Here is a 22696-nt window from a genome sequence, read left to right on the forward strand (position 1 = left end):
ATACATTTTTTGACATCTTCGGAAATGCCACTTTCGACTGTAAGTAAGTTTAAAACGGTATGTTCTGTATCTTCGGCATATGCTTAAGAATTTGCTAATAACTGTATCATACATGAGTGTAAATTGGGTTTTCTACCCTGTAGGTTGATTTGAAAATGGGTCTCGGTCCGAAACTAGTCATCGAATGAAAAATAAAATATTTGCAACTTGGTCAGGTTTTTCGTTGTATTGGAAAAAAAAATAGTTTCAGCGTTAAAAGCGAATTGTAACGTCTCGCTTTTGATCGCGAGCTGACGCTATACCAACCGATCAGCAATTCTGGCTGGAACTCATTTACAGGTTATGGGTGACAGAAACAGATTCCATAAGAAAGAAGAAAGGTAGGAAGGAAAAAAGGAACAAATAAGTCATTATGATGATAAAAATGATGCAACAAAAGCTTAAAATTATATTGCAAAATAATTATAATAATAAGTCATTTTGGCAAAAATTTAAAAAAGAAAAAAATTTCCTTGTAGCATTCGAACACGCGTCCGTAAGTCCCGCGATTTGTGACGTTAACGCCGCGCTACGGAGGACATCCATAATATCGCGGTAAAATAATTATGTATGTATAGAACCACTTGCAACGCTCATTTTCGGACTTCGAACCTTCGGATTTACACATGTCGTATGAAGTTTACTTACTGTAGGCCAGTCTCTGTGATAACTAATATGAGAAGTCGAATCGCGTTTTGTGCGAAAGGATCCAGTAGACTTTGGCTAGTGGTGTGAACGAAATATGCGTACCGTATTTCATTGTCATTTTGTGTGTGTGTGTGAGAGAGAGAGGGAGACGAAATAAGGCCGGATCCAGGATTCAGGATCCACACACAGCAAGAAAAAAAAGCCAGGCAAGGAGTTGGCAGTTAACTGAACATTTGTGGCAGTTTGGCAACGGCGAACAGTTCAGGCGTGACGTTGAGCGTTCTGATTCGAGGTAGACACCTCCAACACGTGCAGTTCAACTCTCAAGTAATTTTATCACTTTTTTATAGGCAAGTAACACACAATTTTAAATTTCATACGGGGTGAATCAAACAGCGCCTTGTCTTAAAGGCGAATGGAATCAATATATGCTTTCACTGTCTGCCACCAAGAAGCGCCACGAGCTGCAGACCCGAGGCTAGCCGAGCGCAACCGATCGGCACGCCCGAACGGCACCAAGATTTGCTTCCCCCAGCCACAAGTGTCCGACGACAGTCATGAATGTCTGAGAGACCAAGACAGGTACGATCAGTGACTAATTACTAAAGTAAGGCTGGGTTTGCTTGTTGATTTGTGTTTTTATTTATACTGAGTTGGTTCTGTGAGTTTTCGTGTTTGTTTGTGTGCCTTTAGAATAGAAAGCAAATCAAAGTATTTGTGATAATAACATTGCGCGTTTTGGGCTTGGTTTCGTTTTGGTGAAATAATAGCTCTCTTAGCTAATTTTAGAGTTACTGTGCCATTTAATTATAAATCAGTAGAACAGATAAGGAAAAAAAATGTGGCACCCCCAGAAAAGGTTTTATTTTTCTGCTCAGGCAACCTGTTTTTTTTTCTATTTTCAGATTAAAACTTTAAGTTTATGTACTATAATTTTTGATTTGCACGATAATTTTACGGTCCTGAACACGCAGTTCTACCTCTTCAAGCACGCAACGCTACTGATAAATAATAGTTCAAAGGAAAAGGTAGGTTTAAGGTGTTTGCGGAAAAGTTGCCGAAATGGTATAATTTTGGGGATTTTTTTTTGTCTACTATGGAGGAATTGAGAAACCTTAATATGGAAACACTGCTGTCAGCTGTATGAGCAGTGAGGAGCAAGCAGCCAGGCTCTACCTGGAAATTTTTTTCTTGCGCTACCAACCTGCCAGATTCGGGCAGAGCAATCTAAATAGTTCTGTTGTATTAACGGTTAGTCTCCACGTGACCCGTATTTGCGTTTCGTTATTTTGCTCTCTGCGTGTACAGCTCTCATGTCACATAAAAACAAAACTGATTTCTATGAGTGGGAGCTATCATTTGAATTAAAATTCATTCACATACTCACAGAAAACAAAAATAGTGTGTTATTAGTTTATTTTCTGATTTGATTCTGTTTCCACGTCAGTAGTAGCATTAATCGACATGCAAAACACTGAAGTTGTTTTTGTCGGTTTGTTAAATAAATTTTGCTTTTATTAATAAAGTAAAATGAACTGTTCTTTACCGCTGCGGGCTGTCAATTTATTTCAAACGGTGTTTCATTCCACACCGTTGACTTTTGGCTAGTATGAATTATTCGCCAAACTGCAGGTGCTCCTTTTCATTTCCTCCTGCGCGTAGTATCAACAGATCACATATTATGTCATAAAGAACCAAACATGAGAAAATACAATACCCGAAGAAAATTGCATCCCGAAAGCTACAAGGAAAAGCTTAATACCATGTACCTCAGTGTGAATGTGGACCTAAAGAATGTGCAGTTTAAACCGAATTACGTTCTTTAGTGTGGTTTGCGAGATACCGATGTACATAGCGTATTCTGATGTCTTGTTTCTTTTACGACCTATTGTAGGATCAGTTAATGCTATACGGACGGACATTCATAAATGTGGTGAATTGCCGGCCGAAGTGGCCGTGCGGTTAAAGGCGCTGCAGTCTGGAACCGCAAGACCGCTACGGTCGCAGGTTCGAATCCTGCCTCGGGCATGGATGTTTGTGATGTCTTAGGTTGGTTAGGTTTAACTAGTTCTAAGTTCTAGGGGACTAATGACCTCAGCAGTTGAGTCCCATAGTGCTCAGAGCCATTTGAACCATTTTTTGTGGTGAATTTGGTCAGTAGTATGGGATAATATACTTGGTTTCAAATATATTGACAGCCTTAGAAGAATAAATGGTTTTTTTACACATCATTTTCCCGAAAAGCACAACGTTTTTCGCTCACAACACACGTTTCGACACCTGACTGGTACCTTTTCTAGGCTTCACGTTACTTTTTGTATTGTTTACTTTTTAAATATGCAGAATGTCAATGGCAGCATAACGTTGTTTTATCATTATAATTCGTTTTCGTTGACCTCATATTAATAAAGGGATGAAAAAATTTCAGACCACACATTCTAAGATTTATTTCGGTACTGTTGATGCTCTGCGTAATTGATTGCATTATATAGAAATACTGAACGTTTAATGAGGCAACAGATAATTGTATTATGATGTAGAACCACTTTCCTAAATTTTCGTAAGGTCCAATTGACAGAGAAATAGCGTCGCGCAGATGCCTGGGGGCAAACCAGTCAGGGCCGGGCGGGACCTGAGCAATTCACACTAATGGGAACAATCGTTATGATTTAAAAAAAGGAAAGAAATGTGGTGCATTCGAAATAATGAAAGAACTGAACATAAATCCTGAACGTTTCCAGTATTTTTACGGAAAGTTTCACAAGTTTCTATATTGCGTTAGACAAAATGAACAGCTTTCAGAGAAAAGCAACGAAACTGCACTGTTCTGATCATAATTCCTATTTTACATATGGTTTTCATTTGAACGTAAGCCTACACTTTGCTTATTTTGTGGAAGAGGTTCAAACTGTTCATACATTTTTCTAAACTCTGCTCACCTGCTTAGCTGAGTGGTAACGTATTTGCCTGCCATGTTGTGAGCCTGGGTTAGATTACCGCCCATGTTGGAAATTTTCTCCGCCCGTGTACTGGGTTTTGTATTATCATTATCATCATCATCACCATCATCATCACCACCACCGACGCGCAAGTCGCCCAATGTGGCGTTACCTGAAATAAGACTTGCAACCCGGCGGCCGAACTTCCCCAGTTGGGGCCTCCTGCCAACAATGCCACTTTTCATTTCTGAATTATGATAATCCGTGAATATTTCACTGCTGTAGACCGGAAAGATATAGTTTACCGGAAAGATATAATTTACCACGTCACAGATTTTGCCCTTATAGAGAGGAGCAAAGTATCCTTCCACCCGGAAACCTACATTGCAGTCATTGCCAACCCCAAGGACCACGGATTCCTTCTGCGCAAGACGCAACCAGAGGAGTTTATACTAGACCACGGGTTGCACAGAGGCTCGTTCAAGATAACTTGAGTATGTCTGGCTACACATTTCATCTGAGAAAACCACTAAGGGAAAGAAAAAATCGTAACATCCAGTAACTGTGGATTTGTCAAAGCATTGCAAAGGAGCTGAAAGGACTAGGAAAAGGAATCTGCCGCTAGATAACATTATAGTTTTCCTTATCGTATGTAATAAAATTGTCCCATTAAAACGCACCAAGAAGAAACCCTTACTTGACACGTTACGGTATATCGCAGCTGAAAATCAAGATTTCTATGAACAAGTACCAAGTGAATAGTGGATTTGCATGTCCCTCTGGCAAAACCCATTGATTGAGGACAGAAAATGTAATGCTGACTATGCAAGTTTCGTGTACATGCAAGAGGAATAGTGGTAAATTTTTCCGTACTTTCTGCTGCTGATGCGGATTTGTATTGGAATAAACGTTGTGTTTTGTCGTGTGTTGTTCTTTCTCAAAATAAGGTTTCTATTTCTGCAATAAGCATCACAGGAAAACCAGTCTGTTCGATCAGCACTACGTTATAAATTCACAGATTCAACAAATAAAAAAGATTGTACGGTTTTTCAAAGATAACATAAGTACTTGTGTAACAACTGTCACAAAATATACAAAATGGCGTTTTACTTCATACAAACTGATTCAAATGGCTCTGAGCACTATGGGACTTAGCTTCTGAGGTCATCAGTCCCCTAGAACTTAGAACTACTTAAACCTAACTAACCTAAGGACATCACACACATCCATGCCCGAGGCAGGATTCGAACCCTCGACTGTAGCAGCCACGTGGTTCTGGACTGAAGCGCCTAGAACCACAATGGCAAGCGTTTTCTCAAAATCGAGTGAGAAAGACCTAATAGTGAAGAACGCAAGCGAATCTCAGAACAGTGATTTTTTAAATTTTTTATGCGAAAATAAAAGGCCCACTGAGAAACATTCAACTGAGGTGGCTGAGCTTTACTTCAGCTACATAATTTTTTTAGGCAGACCTCCAATTAATGAAAACACCAGTGTACCACTTGGACATTGCCACCATGTGTCCCTTTGGTGCACTGCTATGGCAACAAATGGACGTGGCAAGGACCAAGGAAACAATGTGCCTCTATCACACCCTATCTGTGTGAATTGCTTCATTTGTTAACATGGAGGTGATGTGTAACAGCGCCATGTTCCTCCACACGTCCATGTGATGACATTTATGTGTGAATTGGCCTGAGAACTAAAATTAAGAATGATGTAGTGCATGACACAACATATAACAAGGAACGGACACTGCACTATTAGCCAAGTACAATATTATTGCACCTGCGGGCGAGAGAGGTTGAGTTGGCTTACCCCAAGTTTTTATCATGATATTTCATGAGGACACACTGAAGCATGCATATATATACAACTGTTTTGAAATAATTCAGAATGCAATGCATTTTCTTTAGTCACCACTGCATGGGCTTGTTTACTGTAACATAATTGCTTGCTTATCAGCCATGGGGGCCAAGTGTAGTAATATCGTGGTTGGATAATATGTCTGTTTTAATAGCATAATATTTTTTGTGGCTGCCTACTGTAACATAATTGCTCGCTTATCAGCCATGGGGGCCAAGTGTAGTAATATCGTGGTTGGATAATATGTCTGGTTTAATAGCATAATATTTTTTGTGGCTGCCCTCTCCATCTAGCTCAGATGTTGTTCTCATTCAAAAAGAAAAAAATAGTGGACGTTGTAAAGCCAACAGATTTTTGTAGAAGACTTGTTTTCTGATTGTTCACCTATTTCGCACCATAGCAATGCCTACATATTGAGATCATGTAAGTCTATTGGAAGAAATAACAAAAAATTAAATAATTAAATGTCTGTGCTCCCTCCCTCCTCTCTCTCTCTCTCTCTCTCTCTCTCTCTCTCTCTCTCTCTCTAAGGTTTTACACAAATATAGCAGGTTGGTTAGGAAACATGGTTCCGACAGTGGAAAGGTGCTGAACTTTCACTCAAGGTCTCAGACATAGTAATGCAAATTTTATTACAGTAAGAGCTTTCATTCTTTGGTACTCAAAAGATATCCATTGATATCACTTCAACTCAGCTAATCAGTAAATATATTATCATTTTAAAAAACCAGAACACACAGGACCAAGTCACGGCAGAAACAACATTAATGTAAAAACAGGACGATACAATGAAATGGGAACTATTAACCTACAGTTATGCCTTAAAAAGGGAACAGTTTTGCATCAAACAATATATGACATTACAACACTAGAACAAATCTCGATAGGTCCTCGCCCATAATCTGAAGTTGTTAAAGGAAATTCTTAAGTATTCACTAGAAATTTTTATCATTAACAAATACCAATAGGTGGCTACATATGGTAAGCTTAACAACATTCCCCCCCCCAGCTTTCGGTTTAGTGGGTAGCATTGCTACCTCTGGATCACGGGGTCCCACGTTCGATTCCTGGCTGGGTCAGGGATTTTCTCCACCCGGGAACCGGGTGGTTGTGTTGTCCTCATCATCATTTGGGAAGTGGTGAGATTAGAACTGAAAAGATTTGGAACTTGTGTGGGCGCTGATGCCCTTGGTGTTGAGAGCCCCACAAACCAACATCATCACCATTTAACCACCTTTTTAGCAGTATGTTACAGGAGATAACAAAATCACGTAACTTCCAATCTGGCAAACTACTACTGATCATTGGCAAATAGTTCCAATAACAACACTTAGTAAGAGCAAAGCAGTAAAATACACTCGAAAAGTTACCAGAAAATTTATGTACCACCATATCCAGCTCAGTTTAACATTACAGGACCAGAGCCAGAATATACATCATCTCATTGGATGGTCTATAGCAGAAAAACTGGCTGCAAGCCACTTGCAATTACAAAATAATCCTGTGATTTCTTGGAATACTAGCGCACAGAGTATTATCACACTTATACAACAAACAGAGATGTGAAATTTTAGCTAACTCAGCTAACACACACTTCAGTATGTGCACCTAATTAACAGTTGCAATGTGAAAAATCGACAAAACACAGTAACCCAAAACCTTTGTTTCACAAGTGTTACACTTGGTAGCAAAATATACCAACTCTTCCAAAACAGCTTCTTTCACAGTTTCAACCTCTAGGGAAGAAATATGCAAGCAGCCACTTCAACAGAGCATGAGGTGAGATTTACACCACCAGTTAAAGCCTTCAAACGCCCACAAGGACATATTCAAAATCCAGTGACTGCAGAAAAGGCACAGTATAACAGTCACAGCAGGCAACCCAGCCTCCCAAAGTTCAAAGATCCAGCTCACCAGAGAAACAGCCACCCAAGTTTGCTACCAAACATCTCACACCTGGCAGGAAATCTGCACGTTGCATCTAATTAAAACAAGGCATCTAATCCAGCCCCCTGTGCTTGTTCACTCCCGACATCCCAACCAGTCTCTCGTGACTGCCACACAAAGAGCCACTGCCGGCACAATAGTTTTCTGGGCCACTTCATGCCCCACTCATCAGCCTCCTGCTCTGTCCAACTACTACCTTTTGTCCAGCATGCCGCTTAAGAGCCATTCCCTCACCACGGAATGTGCTCCTTCCAACAACCAACCAACAATGTCGCCAAAATCAATTGCTGCCACGGCAAAATCGATTGGTATGCATCAGAAATGGGGAGTCAAAATCATGTCAGAGTTAGGGCTATGTATAAGATTTCCCAAGTGCACTCTCATAATGCATTTCCTATTCCATTAGGCAGAATAGACATCCCAAAAGATCAGTACTAAGTGTGTTGGGTTGGGCAGTCATTCAGTAATGATTCTTAGGTCATATTTTGATACAGGTGAGTGGTTTATTGCTTAATTCTATTGTATCTTGTTCTGTGATTTTATATTTTAACAACATAGGAAAATTTTTTAACAGATCTCAGGTATTCAGCCAGTTAGTGTTATCTAAAAGAAGTGGTATTCCGGTGAGCAGACTTCTTGCCATCTTCAGGTATTCAAGATGAATGGATAATACCTGCTGGGTGCTGCTTTCATGCCCCCCCCCCCCTTTTCCTGCCACCTCCAGCCAGCACCTCTGTTTGCAGACTGGGTGTAGTGGTAGGGGAAGCACGGCATCGGGGTGTCAATCCAGGGCCTTCAGGAGTTCTGTGTTTGGGACTGGACCCAGTGCTGATGAAGGCCTTGGATCGACACCTGACACCGTGCTTCCCCATTCCTGAAACAGGTCTGTGCCCAGAGACCTGGAGGCGGTGGCAGGGGAGGAGAGAGGACATAATGGTGACACCCAGCAAGTATCAGCCAGACATTAGCAATGCCTGAATATGGCAAGATGATGACATCCATCTGAGCACTTGAGAACTATTCAAAATTCTATATGAAGATGATGCCTGTTCTTTAAGGCTTGTCCGAAAGAACAGATACAATTGGTGATCTTGGAGTTCTTGAAGAATGAAATTACAATGAAATCCAGACCTGTAGCTGCTTACAGGCGTTGATAAATACCAACGGAGACTGTTGAAAATGTGTGCCCCGACCGGGACTCGAACTCAGGATCTCCTGCTTACGTGGCATACGCTCTATCCGACTGAACCACCAAGGACACAGAGGACAGTGCAACTGCAGGGACTTATCTCTGGCACGCTCCCCGTGAGACCCACACTTCCAACTTTCTGTCCACACATTACATTTATATTGCTCCTGCCCACTATACTCATTACTCGCAGCAGTCAATCCACCAATTCCCGTAAGAGTTCGGGAAATGTAAGTGCGTCTGCACTTAAGATCATTGGTTGGTAAGCCTTATCTATATGAAGATAATCTGTTCTTTCGGACATGTTTCAAAGAACAGATACCATCTTCATATAGATAAGGCTTACTGGCCAGTGATCTTCTTCAGTGGGGATGCACTCACATTGCCCGAACTCTTATGGGAATTGCTGGACTGACTGCCGCAAGTAATGAGTATAGTGGGCAGGGGCACTAAAAGTGTAATGTGTGGACAGAAAGTTGGAAGTGTAGATCTCATGGGGAGCATGCCAGAGATAAGTCTCTGCAGTCGGAAAGAGCATCTGCCATGTAAGCAGAAGATTCCGGTTGGGGTATACGCTTTCAACTATCCCCGTTGATATTTATCAATGCCTGTAAGTAGCTTAAGGTCTGCATTTCATTGTAATTTCATTCAAAATTCATGTTCAACATGTATGACTTAAAGAGAAAAATATTCTGCAATCTCATGATGTGCTGTTCTGCACCTCCACACATTCTGTGATTTCTGTGGAAATATATTTCCTGATGGTATGGTACTTGTTAGACATTTAGTAAAGCTCCTTGACATAGCTTGCTTGGATGTTGCCCTACATAGGGAGTTCATGCTGACTATTGATACTGAATAAACAATGGAAATCCAGGATGGAATGTAACAGTATTGTGTGTGTGTGTGTGTGTGTGTGTGTGTGTGTGTGTGTGTGTAGTCTAATTTTGAAGGAGGCCTTGTTGGCTGAAAGCTTACTTTTCAACAGTCTGTTGTGCCTGTCTGCAACTCAGCATCTCCGCTATATGGTGAGTAGTAACTATCCTTGTCGTTATACTAATGAGTTATGAGTTGTAAGTTGTGCATCTTTTAGCAGATGATTTTGAATAATTGTTATGCAATTGCAGGCATTATAGCAAGAAAGGAATATTGTTGTCATTCATATGAAGCTATCACGGTGGATTCGCTTTTATTTTTATGTACATAATTAGCATTTTGCAATTACATTATAAATTCAGAATGATAGATTCTTAAAATTACTACATTTCTGTGTGAGGTTCAAATTCAGTAGCCATGGGATAACATTTGTGCATAATTCTGGGAGGAGATGTTGCCAGGTTTTCCTCTTTACCTTGTTTCGAAGTCATTTTCTTTCATTTTGTTCTCCTTTGTTCTTTCTGGTAGAAGCTTTTCAGGTTCCTACTTCATAGTTTTATTGTATTGTTGTTTTTGTTACAGTTAGTTATTCAGTAACTTGTGGCTGGCAGTAAATATTTGTTTCCACATTGATGGGTACTACAAGCTTGCATATGTTACTTGCTTATACATTAAACTTATTGTGCACCAGGTTTAACATTACAAGTGAGTGAAGGACACAAGAGTATATTTTCTTTTCAGATAAGAAGACAACTTGTGGGAAGCACTGCAATTTTTTCTTCAAATTCTTGCAACTTCAAAGTATTATTACTTGTCGTCCATACCTCATGGCATACAACATGCAATGTGATAAGACGTTACCTACTTTAGATTTACATCGAACCACTTGTCATATTTACACTGGCCTTGTTATTCAGTACACAGAATAACACCTAAAAGTGTGCTTACAGTGTGACAAATAGCCAGTTCACAAGCAGTTCACTAAAGCCATGTTCTTCCACTCCACCAGAGAGAGTTGTATGTGAGGTTAACTGCGAAAGAAATGAGACTGATGATAAAAATCTGTAGATAAAAATCTATAATTACCAAATACATTCAATTAGTGATGGTTGCATTTGAAACAGGACACACTTGAGTTGACATACACATTTAGTCTGCATAACTGTAATGGACTGCTTGTCTGCTGCCAATGAGTTCATCAATTTTGATCAAACAAGTAACAGCATAGGGACACAGTTCAAGGCAGAAAAGTCAGATATACCATGAAAACTAGTTCCTTACTAATTCAAGGAGCCATACTGCTTTTGCGGTGCACCTGAATATGTTCAGGGCAAGCTTTATCATTCACATGTACTGTCTGGCACTTATTGAGATTTGCATCTGGGACTATCAGATACACATTTTTCCAAATTACTGAAGCAATTAATCATGTAACACTTATAAAGATTCGTAGTGATATTTTCTTCTTGAAGACACCATTGCATTAAGGCAGGAACTTGATTACTATAGAAAGAATATCAATATGCCGCTGATGTTAATGAAGCAAAAAATATTTGCTGCTGGTTGAACATTACTTTTCTGTTAAACTGAGGTCAAAATACCACCTTCACAATTCATTTCAGGTAGTAATTTCCTAGAAAGGCTAATAGTAATAAGATATCAAATGCAGAGTATACTGAAGTACATCTCTTGGCGCATTCACTGTTACCATGTTGGTAGCAAATAGTTGATAAATTTCCAGGCAAACTTTTACAGTTAACTGCTTTGCATGTTGTCAACCATTTTAGCCATCATTTGGCTGATCAACTTCAGATTTGAGGCAAAAAGTGTAGAATGTTGATGAATCTGGTGTCACAGATGAAACAATCAAAATTCAATGTAATGAAAGGAAACATAAAATAAGGACTCACTGTACTGTGAGTACTGCTCGTAATGGAGTAGCTCTGAATTTTGGGTTGCAAACACACAAATGTTCTGTATGTGCAGGATGCAGGAACTGGTTTTGATAATTCAGGCATGGCGTACAATCTCTGCAGACAAAATTCATTTGAAACATTGTTTATTTAGAAGATGAAGGTTTTGAGCTTCAGGCATAATAAAGAATTATATTTTTTCTTATTTTTCTCTAGCACACTTGGGTTGTAATAGTGTATCCTTCTCACCTTTGAAATCTAGGTGGCTGTGACAAACTGATCTATAGTGTAGCCAAAGATCTAATTGGAAGGTAGCAAACAGTTTGTGAGTTGGTGAAATCAACGACTGTGAGTTCAAATTAAAAGTTGTGGTAACAGACTTAGCTGTAGCAAAGCCCAGGGGTCTAAGTTTGTTTCATATTTAACATACTGTTTTGAGCAACTAAAACTAAGGTAATTTCAGGAAAGTGATATGAAGTAATGGACAAATCTCTGATTATTTAGATGTCTATTGTGTACATACATTGTTCACCTCTGTGGTAAATGCAAGGGGATTTTTTTGAAGCACTGCATAATTACTACCCCCACTAGTTACTGACTGAAACTATTTGAAATTCATTATATACAACATGATTTATCTTTGTACAGTTGTTGGTTGTGAGGTAAAAGTATGGTTAGTGAATTAGCAAAGTTTCCAGGTTATTAATTTAATGTTCATTAGGCATGCATTATCTCCTTCATCTACAGCATTGGTATGTGTGTACCATTCTACATCTACATCTACATTTATACTCCGCAAGCCACCCAACGGTGTGTGGCGGAGGGAACTTTACGTGCCACTGTCATTACCTCCCTTTTCTGTTCCAGTCGCGTATGGTTCGCAGGAAGAACAACTGTCTGAAAGCCTCCATGCACGCTTGAATCTCTCTAATTTTACATTCGTGATCTCCTCGGGAGATATAAGTACGGGGAAGCAATATATTCGATACCTCATCCAGAAACGCACCCTCTCGAAACCTGGCGAGCAAGCTACACCGCGATGCAGAGTGCCTCTCTTGCAGAGTCTGTCACTTGAGTTTGCTAAACATCTCTGTAACGCTATCACGCTTACCAAATAACCCTGTGATGAAACGCGCCGCTCTTCTTTGGATCTTCTCAATCTCCTCCGTCAAACCGATCTAGTACAGAGCCCACACTGATGTGCAATACTCAAGTATAGGTCGAACGAGTGTGTTGTATGCCACCTCCTTTGTTGACGGACTACATTTTCTAAGGCCTCTCCCAATGAATCTCAACCTGGTACCCGCCTTACCAACAATTAATTTTATATGATCATTCCACTTCAAATCGTTCCGCACGCATACTCCCAGATATTTTACAGAAGTAACTGCTACCAGTGTTTGTTCCACTATCATATAATCATACAATAAAGGATCCTTCTTTCTATGTATTCGCAATACATTACATTTGTCTATGTTAAGGGTCAGTTGCCACTCCCTGCAGATCCGCTGCAGATCTTCCTGCATTTCGCTACAATTTTCTAATGCTGCAACTTCTCTGTATACTACAGCATCATCAGTGAAAAGCCGCATGGAACTTCTGACACTATCTACTAGGTCATTTATATATATTGTGAAAGGCAATGGTCCCATAACACTTCCCTGTGGCATGCCAGAGATTACTTTAACATCTGTAGACGTCTCTTCATTGATAACAACATGCTGTGTTCTGTCTGCTAAAACTCTTCATCCAGCCACACAGCTGGTCTGATATTCCGTAGGCTCTTACTTTATTTATCAGGCGACAGTGCGGAACTGTATCGAACACCTTCCGGAAGTGAAGGAAAATAGCATCTACCTGGGAGCCTGTATCTAATATTTTCTTGGTCTCATGAACAAATAAAGTGAGTTGGGTCTCACATGATCGCTGTTTCCGGAATCCATGTTGATTCCTACAGAGTAGATTCTGGGTTTCCAAAAACGACATGATACGTGAGCAAAAAACATGTTCTAAAGTTCTACAACAGATTGACGTCAGAGGTATAGGTCTATAGTTTTGCGCATCTGCTCGACGACCCTTCTTGAAGACTGGGACTACCTGTGCTCTTTTCCAATCATTTGGAACCTTCCGTTCCTCTAGAGACTTGCGGTACGCAGCTGTTAGAAGGGGGGCAAGTTCTTTCGCATATTCTGTGTAGAATCGAATTGGTATCCCGTCAGGTCCAGTGGACTTTCCTCTGTTGAGTGATTCCAGTTGCTTTTCTATTCCTTGGACACTTATTTCGATGTCAGCCATTTTTTCATTGTAACAAACTTGAATCAGAAAAGAATTTGTCTTGGACATTAATCTATCATTTCAGGTACCTGAACTATGCTTGGGTGTGCCGGCCGCGGTGGTCTCGCGGTTCTAGGCGCGCAGTCCGGAACCGCGCGACTGCTACGGTCGCAGGTTCGAATCCTGCCTCGGGCATGGATGTGTGTGATGTCCTTAGGTTAGTTAGGTTTAAGTAGTTCTAAGTTCTAGGGGACTGATGACCACAGCTGTTAAGTCCCATAGTGCTCAGAGCCATTTTTTTATACTTGGGTGTAGTTAATTTTATAACCTATTCATGTTAGCAAATAGCTCCTACACTGTTCACCATATCCTTCTTCCCTTTTACAGGGCTAGCATCTCGAAAAATGGAAGAGGAGGAAGGTGGCGGAACTTACATAGCCCAAATCTGGCGTGATTTAGAAAAGGGCATTGAACAAGTTTATAGACGTGAAGCGATGTCTAGACTTCGCTATATGGAATTGTACAAGTATCCTTTTCCAAACTGTTAAATGCGCTATATTGTCATTCTACAAATAAAAATATCAGAAAGTTATTTTTTTCTGTATATTTAAAGTCTTAATTATTTTAGCTTGCTGCAAGGTACCATACACAGCTGATTTCATATTTAATAGCAAAATAATTAACTTATAGAAATTGGTGCATTATGGAAAAACATTTATTGCAAATTCATTTTGCTAAATAAAAGCAAATGTGACCAATTAATAGAGTATGGAGTAGGTGAAGTAAATAATGTCGTCACATACTCTGATTGTGTTGAAGCCTCAGATTAATTGTTGGTTTAAAAAAATTAAAGCAGCCATTGACCCAAAAATTGGTCTGTCTGGCCTTCCTCATTGGGTTTGGAGTTAGGGCAGAATCCTCTGCCATTGTTGCAGTCTTGTTGTGTGCCCTGGCACTGGGAGGACCCAATGAGCTGGTTTGTGATGTCTTCAAGTTCTTTGAAACTTGCAGGTGCAATGGTGACATCCAAGGTACGAGGGTTCATGTTAGAAGCTGCCTCATGGATGTGGCAACCCCAGTGTTTTAGGTGCTGGTGTGGAACGATGTTACCCTTGTCAGTAGGATTGGTTGTGGTGGCTCCTGAACATGATATTCTTGGTGGCTATTGTCTACACAGGACCACCATGTGTTGCCCACATCAGGTGGGCATCCATCCCGAGCACCTGCTAAAACACCTCGTCGAGATCAGGACACCTGTGTACAAATCGTTATCAGAAACAAATCATTTGTGGCAGTCTTCTAATTAGAAAGACATAAGTGTCTTAATAATCACTTCTAATGTCATGTTTGAGTGCATATTCAACAAGTGGAAAATAAAAAAGTGTAACTAGTGTACTAGTGGATAGGCAGATGATGAGCAGCCTCACAGATGTTAAGGTCATTCCATCTGAGGCCTTAGACAGTGACCATCGGCTGTTGGTAGCCACCCTGAGAGAGAAAAAAGATAGGAGGGCAACAGATATACAGGAGAAAAGGTTGAAGACATGGATGCTGAAAGAGGCTGAACGGAGGACCCAGTACCAGACACTGATCAGGAAGAAGCTGCCAAAGGAAGATCAGAGAACAGTGGAAGAAGAATGGGGAGATTAAGAGGGCTCTAGTTGAGGCAGCTGAGACTGTGTGTGGAAGAACTAGCACAAAGAGGAGAAGTAAGGAAACCCCATGGTGGAACAACATATGTAAAGAGGCAGTACTTCGAAAGAACAAAGCCTTCGGAGAATGGTTCCAGACCCGAACAGAGGAAGCTAGGGTAAAATATAAGGAAAGCAAGAAAGCGGCACAGACCATAGTAAGGGCAGAGAAGAAGAAGTGGATGGAAAAATGGACGAGAATGTTAGAAGAGGACAGTGAAGGGAACAAAAAAGTACTTTACACCATGGTAAGAAATAAGAGGAACGACAGAAGCGAGTGCCTGAGGATCATGGATAATAATGGAAGAGTTGTGGAGGAAATGCATGAGCTCAAAAAGATTTGGAAGGAGTACTTTGAAGATCTGTTGAATGCCGCCAAGCGGATAACTAACAGCGATGGAGAGCCTAAGGCAGCAGATGATTATAATAGTGGGGAAATTGATGATCTAACTTGGAATGAAGTGGAAGAAGCCGTAAAGAGGATGAAAGGGGGCAAGGCACCAGGTTGGGACGAAGTAACAGTGGATATGATACGAGCAGCAGGAGAAGTAGGAACCCAGTGGCTATACAGAGTGCTGAGGGTGGTGTGGAAGGGGAACAGAATTCCTGAGGATTGGAAGAAAGAAATTATAGCCCCGATCTTCAAGAAAGGGGATAAAAGGAGATGTGAGAACTCCAGAGGAATCACCCTGTTATGCCACTGTGGAAAAATCTATGAAAAGATCCTGGAGAAGAGAATAAGAAGCAGTATTGAAAGTAGACTCCAAGAGGAGCAGTATGGTTTCAGACCGGGAAGATCAACAACGGACCTCATATTTGCGGTAAGGCAACTGCAGGAAAGGCACTATGAGTACGGGAAGGACTTAATCATGGCCTTTTTAGATATTGAGAAGGCATATGACAGTATCTGTAGGGACAAGCTCTGGGATGTGCTGAACGCAAAAGGGATAGATGAAGAGATAACACGAAAAGTCAGAAAAATGTATGAGGGAAGTGAGAGTTGTGTGAAAGTGGGGAGGGAACGTACTGCATGGTTCAAGCTGGAAAATGGGCTGCGACAGGGAAGTGCACTTTCACCTTTATTGTTTATTATTGTTATGGATGAAATCCTACAGCAAGTATCAGATGCAATTGGAGATCATAAAATGAAAGCAGTGCTTTTTGCCGATGACCTGATGTTATGGGTTAATTGCGAGAAGGAGGTGCAAGAGCAGTTAGATGTATGGGAGGCAACGGCAGCACAATATGGAATGCATTTCTCTGCAAAGAAAAGTGAAATAATTGTCACAACAAGGAAGAAGAATAGGCCAAATGTGGATATAACTTGTGGAGGGGAAAAACTACAAGTGGTAGAGAACTTCAAGTACCTGGGAAGCATGATTGAAAGTAAGGGGGGAAACGCAATGGAAATAAATGAAAGGTGCAGAAAAGTAGGGCAGTTCTACAAATGCATTAGGGGGCTTATTTGGAGCAAGGAGGTGCCACAGAAATCCAAGGGAATTATATACCGAACCTACTTTGTCCCCATATTGGCATACGGAAGTGAGACATGGGTAATGCACAAAAGCGACAAAAGTAGAATACAGGCTAGTGAAATGAAGTTCCAGAGGAGCAGGTCGAGTGTAACAAGACAAGACAGATTGCGAAATGTGTATGTGAGGGAAAGACTAAAGGAGGAACCCAGTACAGGACAGGATAGAAAAATCAAGACTGCAGTGGTATGGACACATGAAGAGAATGGATGAGGGAAGAATTCCAAAGAGGATGTTTGATCTGCAACTGGAGGGGAAGAGGCCCAGAGGAAGACCAAGAGATAGATGGGTGAAGGGAGTGAAGGAATGTGTGACGAGAAGAGAACTGGACGAAGGTGGAAGAGGGGGAATGGTGGAAAGACAGAACACGATGGAGAGGCTTGTGTTCCCGACAGACCCAGCCAGTGGCTGGAAACTGTCCAAGATGATGATGATGTAACTATTATCAACCTCATCATGGGCTTGCAGAATGTACTAGCAAAATAAATTTGTGTTCACTCCCCAGTGACTAAATGGTGTCAGCCAGAGGTTGAAGGAAACACATACTATGAATATTTCTTGCATCCACACGTATACTCTGCAAAGAACCTTATGGGGAGTGATGGAGGGTACTTCTAGTACCACTATCTTTTTCCTCCTTTCCTGCTCAGTTCACAAATTGTGCATAGGAAAAATGGTTGTTGGTAAAGCTCCATATGACAATTTCTCTAATTTTCTCATCATGATTATTTTGAGACATATGTGGGCTAAAGTAATATGTTGCCTGACTCCTTGAAAATTCAACAGTAAACCTCTCCATGATACACAACACCTTTGTTGTAACATCCACCACTGAAGTTTATTGATCATCTCCATAACACCCTCCCGCAGAGTTAAACGATCCCATAGCTAAATACACCACTATTCATCGGACCTTCTCTCTCTCTCTCTCTCTCTCTCTCTCTCTCTCTCTCTCTCTTTTCTATTAAACCTATTTGGTAAGGGTCCCAGGCTGATGAACAGTATTAGAGAATCAGTCGAGCTAATGTTTTGTAAGCCAGTTCTTTTGTTGATGAATTACGTGTCATTAGGATTCTTATGATCATACTCAGTCTGACACCTGCTTTTCTGGCGAGTTGTTTTAAGTAATCATTTCAATTCAGGGTGCTCCAGATGGTTGCTTCTAGGCATTTTACACTAATTACTGTTTCCAGTGATTTGTCACCAATACTGTAATTGAACAGTTGTAAATCTCCTCACTTATTTATGTGCACTAACTTACGTTAATTTACAGTCAAGGCCAGCTGCACCAATCACAGATCCTCTTCAGGTTTTCCTGCATTTTGCTATAGTATTCTGGTTTTGCAGCCTTCTTACAAACAACACCACTGTCGAAGAATAGCTATGGGACCACCAATGTTATCCACTAGATAATTAATACACACTGCCTGACAAAAAGTGTGAAGCACCCAGAAGGGGAGGAGAAAGCTAAACGAAATTTCACAGTTTGAGAGGGCATGTGAAGTTATTTCAGTGATTACAAGGTAGTCTAAATTACAAAGAACTTGGCAATATGAGCCCAATTATCAATATGATATTGCACCTCCTCTGTTATGGATGCACGTATTGTTTCAGTTGGGAAGGATGTCATAAAGGGATCATATCCTCTTCTGAGTCAAGCTAGTCCACAACAGTTGTAACTGATCCTTTATTTACTGGATTTTGGCACTGGGACAGAGTTGACATCTGAGGGTGGCAGATCTGGAGATGTTGCTGGCCATGGGAGTACCTCAAAATCATGCAGACATTTCATGGAGACACATGCCATGTGTGAACAAGTATTGTTGAAGAATGGCACCACGGTACTGTCCCATGATAGATAACACATGAGGAAGCATGATGTCTGTGGTGTGTCAGTGTGCCTCCAGAGTTCCCTCAATCCCTACCAGCTGTGACCTGAAGACACACAAGATAGCTCCTCACTTGATTGTCAGGAGTTAAACTGTTGGGCCTGTCGGAAACAGTGGAAAAATGGGACCTCTCCCCAAGCCACCACAACAGTCACCGTTGATGTTCATCTAGGGTACTGCATAACCAGAATTAATCGTTGCACATACCATGATGCCATTCATCAGCAGTCCATGATTCCTGGCTACAGCACCAGTCTGCATGCAGGTGTTTGTGTTTTGAAATGACAGCCCACACATAGGACAGTAATTCCCTAGTTCAGCTGCAGCTAGTCTCTGACCAATGGTACAGGATGACAGAATGTTGCAGGGAGTCCATTACTTGTTTCTATATGGCAGGTGCAGCTGTGACAGGCTCACTGAGTGCTTGGTGCACAAAATGGAAATCCTCTCTTGTGGTGGTCAGACATGGTCGACTGGAACCTTGGTGATGAATATGCCTGCTCTAACATCCCCATTCAATTCAACATCGGGCCGCTGTCACATATGAATGCCCTACAAATTTGCATATTGCACGAGTGGATCAGCAGGCCAATGAAAACCTGCAATGAGGCCGCATCCAAACTCCGTCAGGTGTCAGTAGTGCTGTCTCACGTGGGTATGCGGCATCTCTATCCTTCGGTGATCACTCATTGTCTGATGTTCTCCACACTCCTTATATACCCTGCCAGGCATGGTAACAACACTAAACATGAACAACATGAATGCAGTATTGTGGCTACTCTACATGTCACAGAGAATTAAAACTCAAATTATTTACGTACTTGCTGAAGGTGTGTGTGTGTGTGTGTGTGTGTGTGTGTGTGTGTGTTCAAAGTTATGTTAACATCTGACAGTTTTCCAGGTGCTTCAGTTTTGTTGACAGGCTATATAAATTGTAAATAGTAGTGGTCCTATAACACTCCCTTGAGATAATCCCAAAAAAGGCTTGTAGTCAATCACAAATCTGCTCCAATACTCAGTAAACTGATATTTGGTTCACTATATGATGGTGAAACACAATCAAATGCTATGATAATTAAATTGGCACCCTAGCTGCAAACAGGCATTGACATACATCATTGGGGACATGTTGAAAATGTGTGCCTCAACCAGGACTCAAACCCAGGATCTGCTGCTTACATGGCAGACGCTCTACCCATCTGAGCCACCGAGGGCACAGAGGATAGCGCTCCTGCTGGGACTTATTCCTTGCACGCTTCCCATGGTACCCACATTCCCAACATGTCCACACCACTACATTCGTAGTGCGCCTAATAGATATTTGCCCAGCACACTCATTACTCATGGCAGTATGAATGTAGTGGTTATGGATATGTTGGGGATGTGGGTCATATGGGGAGCAAGCAAGGGATAAGTCCCTGTGGGCGCCTCTGTGCCCTCGGTGACTCAGATGGGTAGAACATCTGCCATGTAAGCAGGAGATCCCAGGTTAGAGTCCCGGTCGGGGCACACATTTTCAACATGTCCCCAATGATGTATGTCAACACCTATTTGCAGCTAGGGTACCAATTTAATTATCATTTCATTCTAGAGAAGCTGCACAGTCATAAATGGTATCTGTTCTTTTGGGAGCAGATACTACCTTCATATATAGACAATCAAATGCCTTCCAGAACTCAAGGACCATGGTATCAAACTGAGTGCCTTTGTCTATGGTGCTTAATATCTCACAAACAGAGTGAGCTGAGTTTTACAAGACCTGTTTGTAGAATCCATGTTGATTTCTTTATACAGGAGATTTTCATTCTCCAAGAACATCATAATGCATTACAGGTTCACATCAATGTTAGAGGCCTATAAATAAATGCACGTGACAGCCTTCAGTGGAAATGAGAATTACTTGCACTTTTTTCCAGTCACCCTTCATTGTTCCAGTGACCTGCAGTAAATTACTGGTAGAAGGTGACCAAGCTCTTTTGCATAACCGGTTTTAAACCTCATAAGTATCTCTACAGTTCCCCACTGTGTAGTGGAGTTCAAGAAATTTGCATCTGATATCATTATAGCATTGTCTGAGCTTCTGATTTAGACCTTGCACTCTGCTCCAAGCCAGAGACTGTGATTTGCTCTGGATATGCTTAGCCTACAGCCACCGTGCAATGCTAGCTGCCTTCACTAATTCAGCCAGCTGCCAAAGGGATCTGAGGATAGCCTCAGGACCCAAGCAGAAGGCATCATTTGTGGTAACATGAACCACTAACCACAGCTGGTTGCATCAAGTGTGTTCAGTAGCCTTTGGCAGAACCATCACCACCTCTGGAATGAGACCTCCCGGTAAACATACAGAGTGCATACTGGCATTCTTTTCTGAACTGTCTGCTATTTCCCTGTAAGGCTCTATTAATTGACTAATGTTGGAGCTCCCAATGACCAACAGACTCACCCTTCATGATTGCCCTGGTGTAGTAAGAAAATTGCCTCTGACTCAAAAGACGAGGCATCCTGTGGTGGTTCAGATATGGTACCAACACTGGGTAGCATCTTGTACCTGCTGCTGAGGCAGGGGGCAGCTATGCAGCCACTGCCCATATTCACATTCAGCCCAGACATGTGCAAACGCATCACGGCATGTCATGCACCCTCATGTGAAGGCAAACTATTCAAACAGTGAGCATTGGAAGATCAGTAACATCAGGGTTGCCAGGGGTTTACAGTAGAATGAGAACATCATCTCCTTGTGTCTGCAAACAACAAACACAGTCTCTATCCATTTACTACTACATAAGACTCATCAATCAAGAACTAATTGCGAAAGAAGCCAACCACAAAGGTCTCAGTAATCAAGTAAACAGAGAGAGACTAGCTTCTACAGCAGTGAAAAACTACACAACAAAGTTAACTCACTGTACACAAACAATTGAAAATTATACAAATTCTTACACAGAAGTAAAAAGCACGACTAAACATGGATAAATAAGAGCTGCTATTCACTTCTATATTTCTCATAAGAATGCTACTAAACTAAACGATGTATACAATCTGTGCACAATTGAACAATTGATCAGCTGGAGCTTCTATACAAAGCAAGCAAATTGATTTTTTAAACCTGTTCAGTTAGTCCATGCCAGTAGAAATGATATCCAACAAGAGATGTCCAACAAGATTCTTGGTGTATTGTAGATTTTAGTTGCCCCTAGACAACCTTTGGTAAAATACACTAGCAGTATAGTGTATGGAGTAAATGAGGAGTTTGGAGATAATTGTATAGCTGAAAACAAATGATTTCTTAGTTGTCAGATGCTGTGCTCAGGCTCATAGGGAGGCAAGAGGAATGAAATGATATTAGTGAGATGGACATAGCTTTAGAATATATTTCACACCAAGTGCCCAACATTACACATGCTGATGTCATTTTGGAAAGATTGTTTTATGGCCCAGAAAATGGCTGCTAATGGTGTATGCCCTGCTGCAAAATGGAATGTTATACTGTAAAAGTAGACAAGAAATTTTTTAATTATGTAAAGAATTGGTAAAATTTGTTTTGAATTGTAAATAATTATTTTGTGCTTGATTAAAATTTTTTGTTCTATGTCCATCAGGTTGCTTGGTATTATCTGGATTCGTTTGTGCTAACATACAACCAGTGTCATATTGAGATAACTGCTCCTATAACTGTTTGTTCTGATCATAATTTGCTAAGGGCTGAAATGAAAGAAACTTTAGTTACGATAAACCAAACAATTCGTACAATTGTGAGACCAGTGATAAGGGTGTCTTAATGATTAAGTCTGTTCAATGGATACATGAAATTTGTAGCCTTGAGAATGTATTTTGCATAACGATTCATATTGTGTGTTCAAGCTTGTTATTCGGTAGCTCTTGGCTTACCCCAA

At 41.0% G+C, this 22696-nt stretch overlaps 1 protein-coding gene across 1 annotated transcript in view; it reads left to right on the top strand.

Annotated features, from left to right (window-relative positions):
- Window positions 1-1225: 1225 nt before the first annotated feature.
- Window positions 1226-22696, top strand: part of LOC126469950 (cullin-1-like) — a 233915-nt gene continuing 212444 nt past the window's right edge. Inside the window, exons 1-2 of the mRNA XM_050097360.1 lie at window positions 1226-1269; window positions 14079-14217. Coding sequence (XP_049953317.1) covers window positions 14096-14217 — 122 coding nt within the window. The 5' untranslated portion in view covers window positions 1226-1269; window positions 14079-14095. The remainder of the gene's footprint in view (window positions 1270-14078; window positions 14218-22696) is intronic.

The sequence above is a fragment of the Schistocerca serialis genome, chromosome 3 (genome assembly GCF_023864345.2).
Source record: "Schistocerca serialis cubense isolate TAMUIC-IGC-003099 chromosome 3, iqSchSeri2.2, whole genome shotgun sequence".
Taxonomy (NCBI): domain Eukaryota; kingdom Metazoa; phylum Arthropoda; class Insecta; order Orthoptera; family Acrididae; genus Schistocerca; species Schistocerca serialis.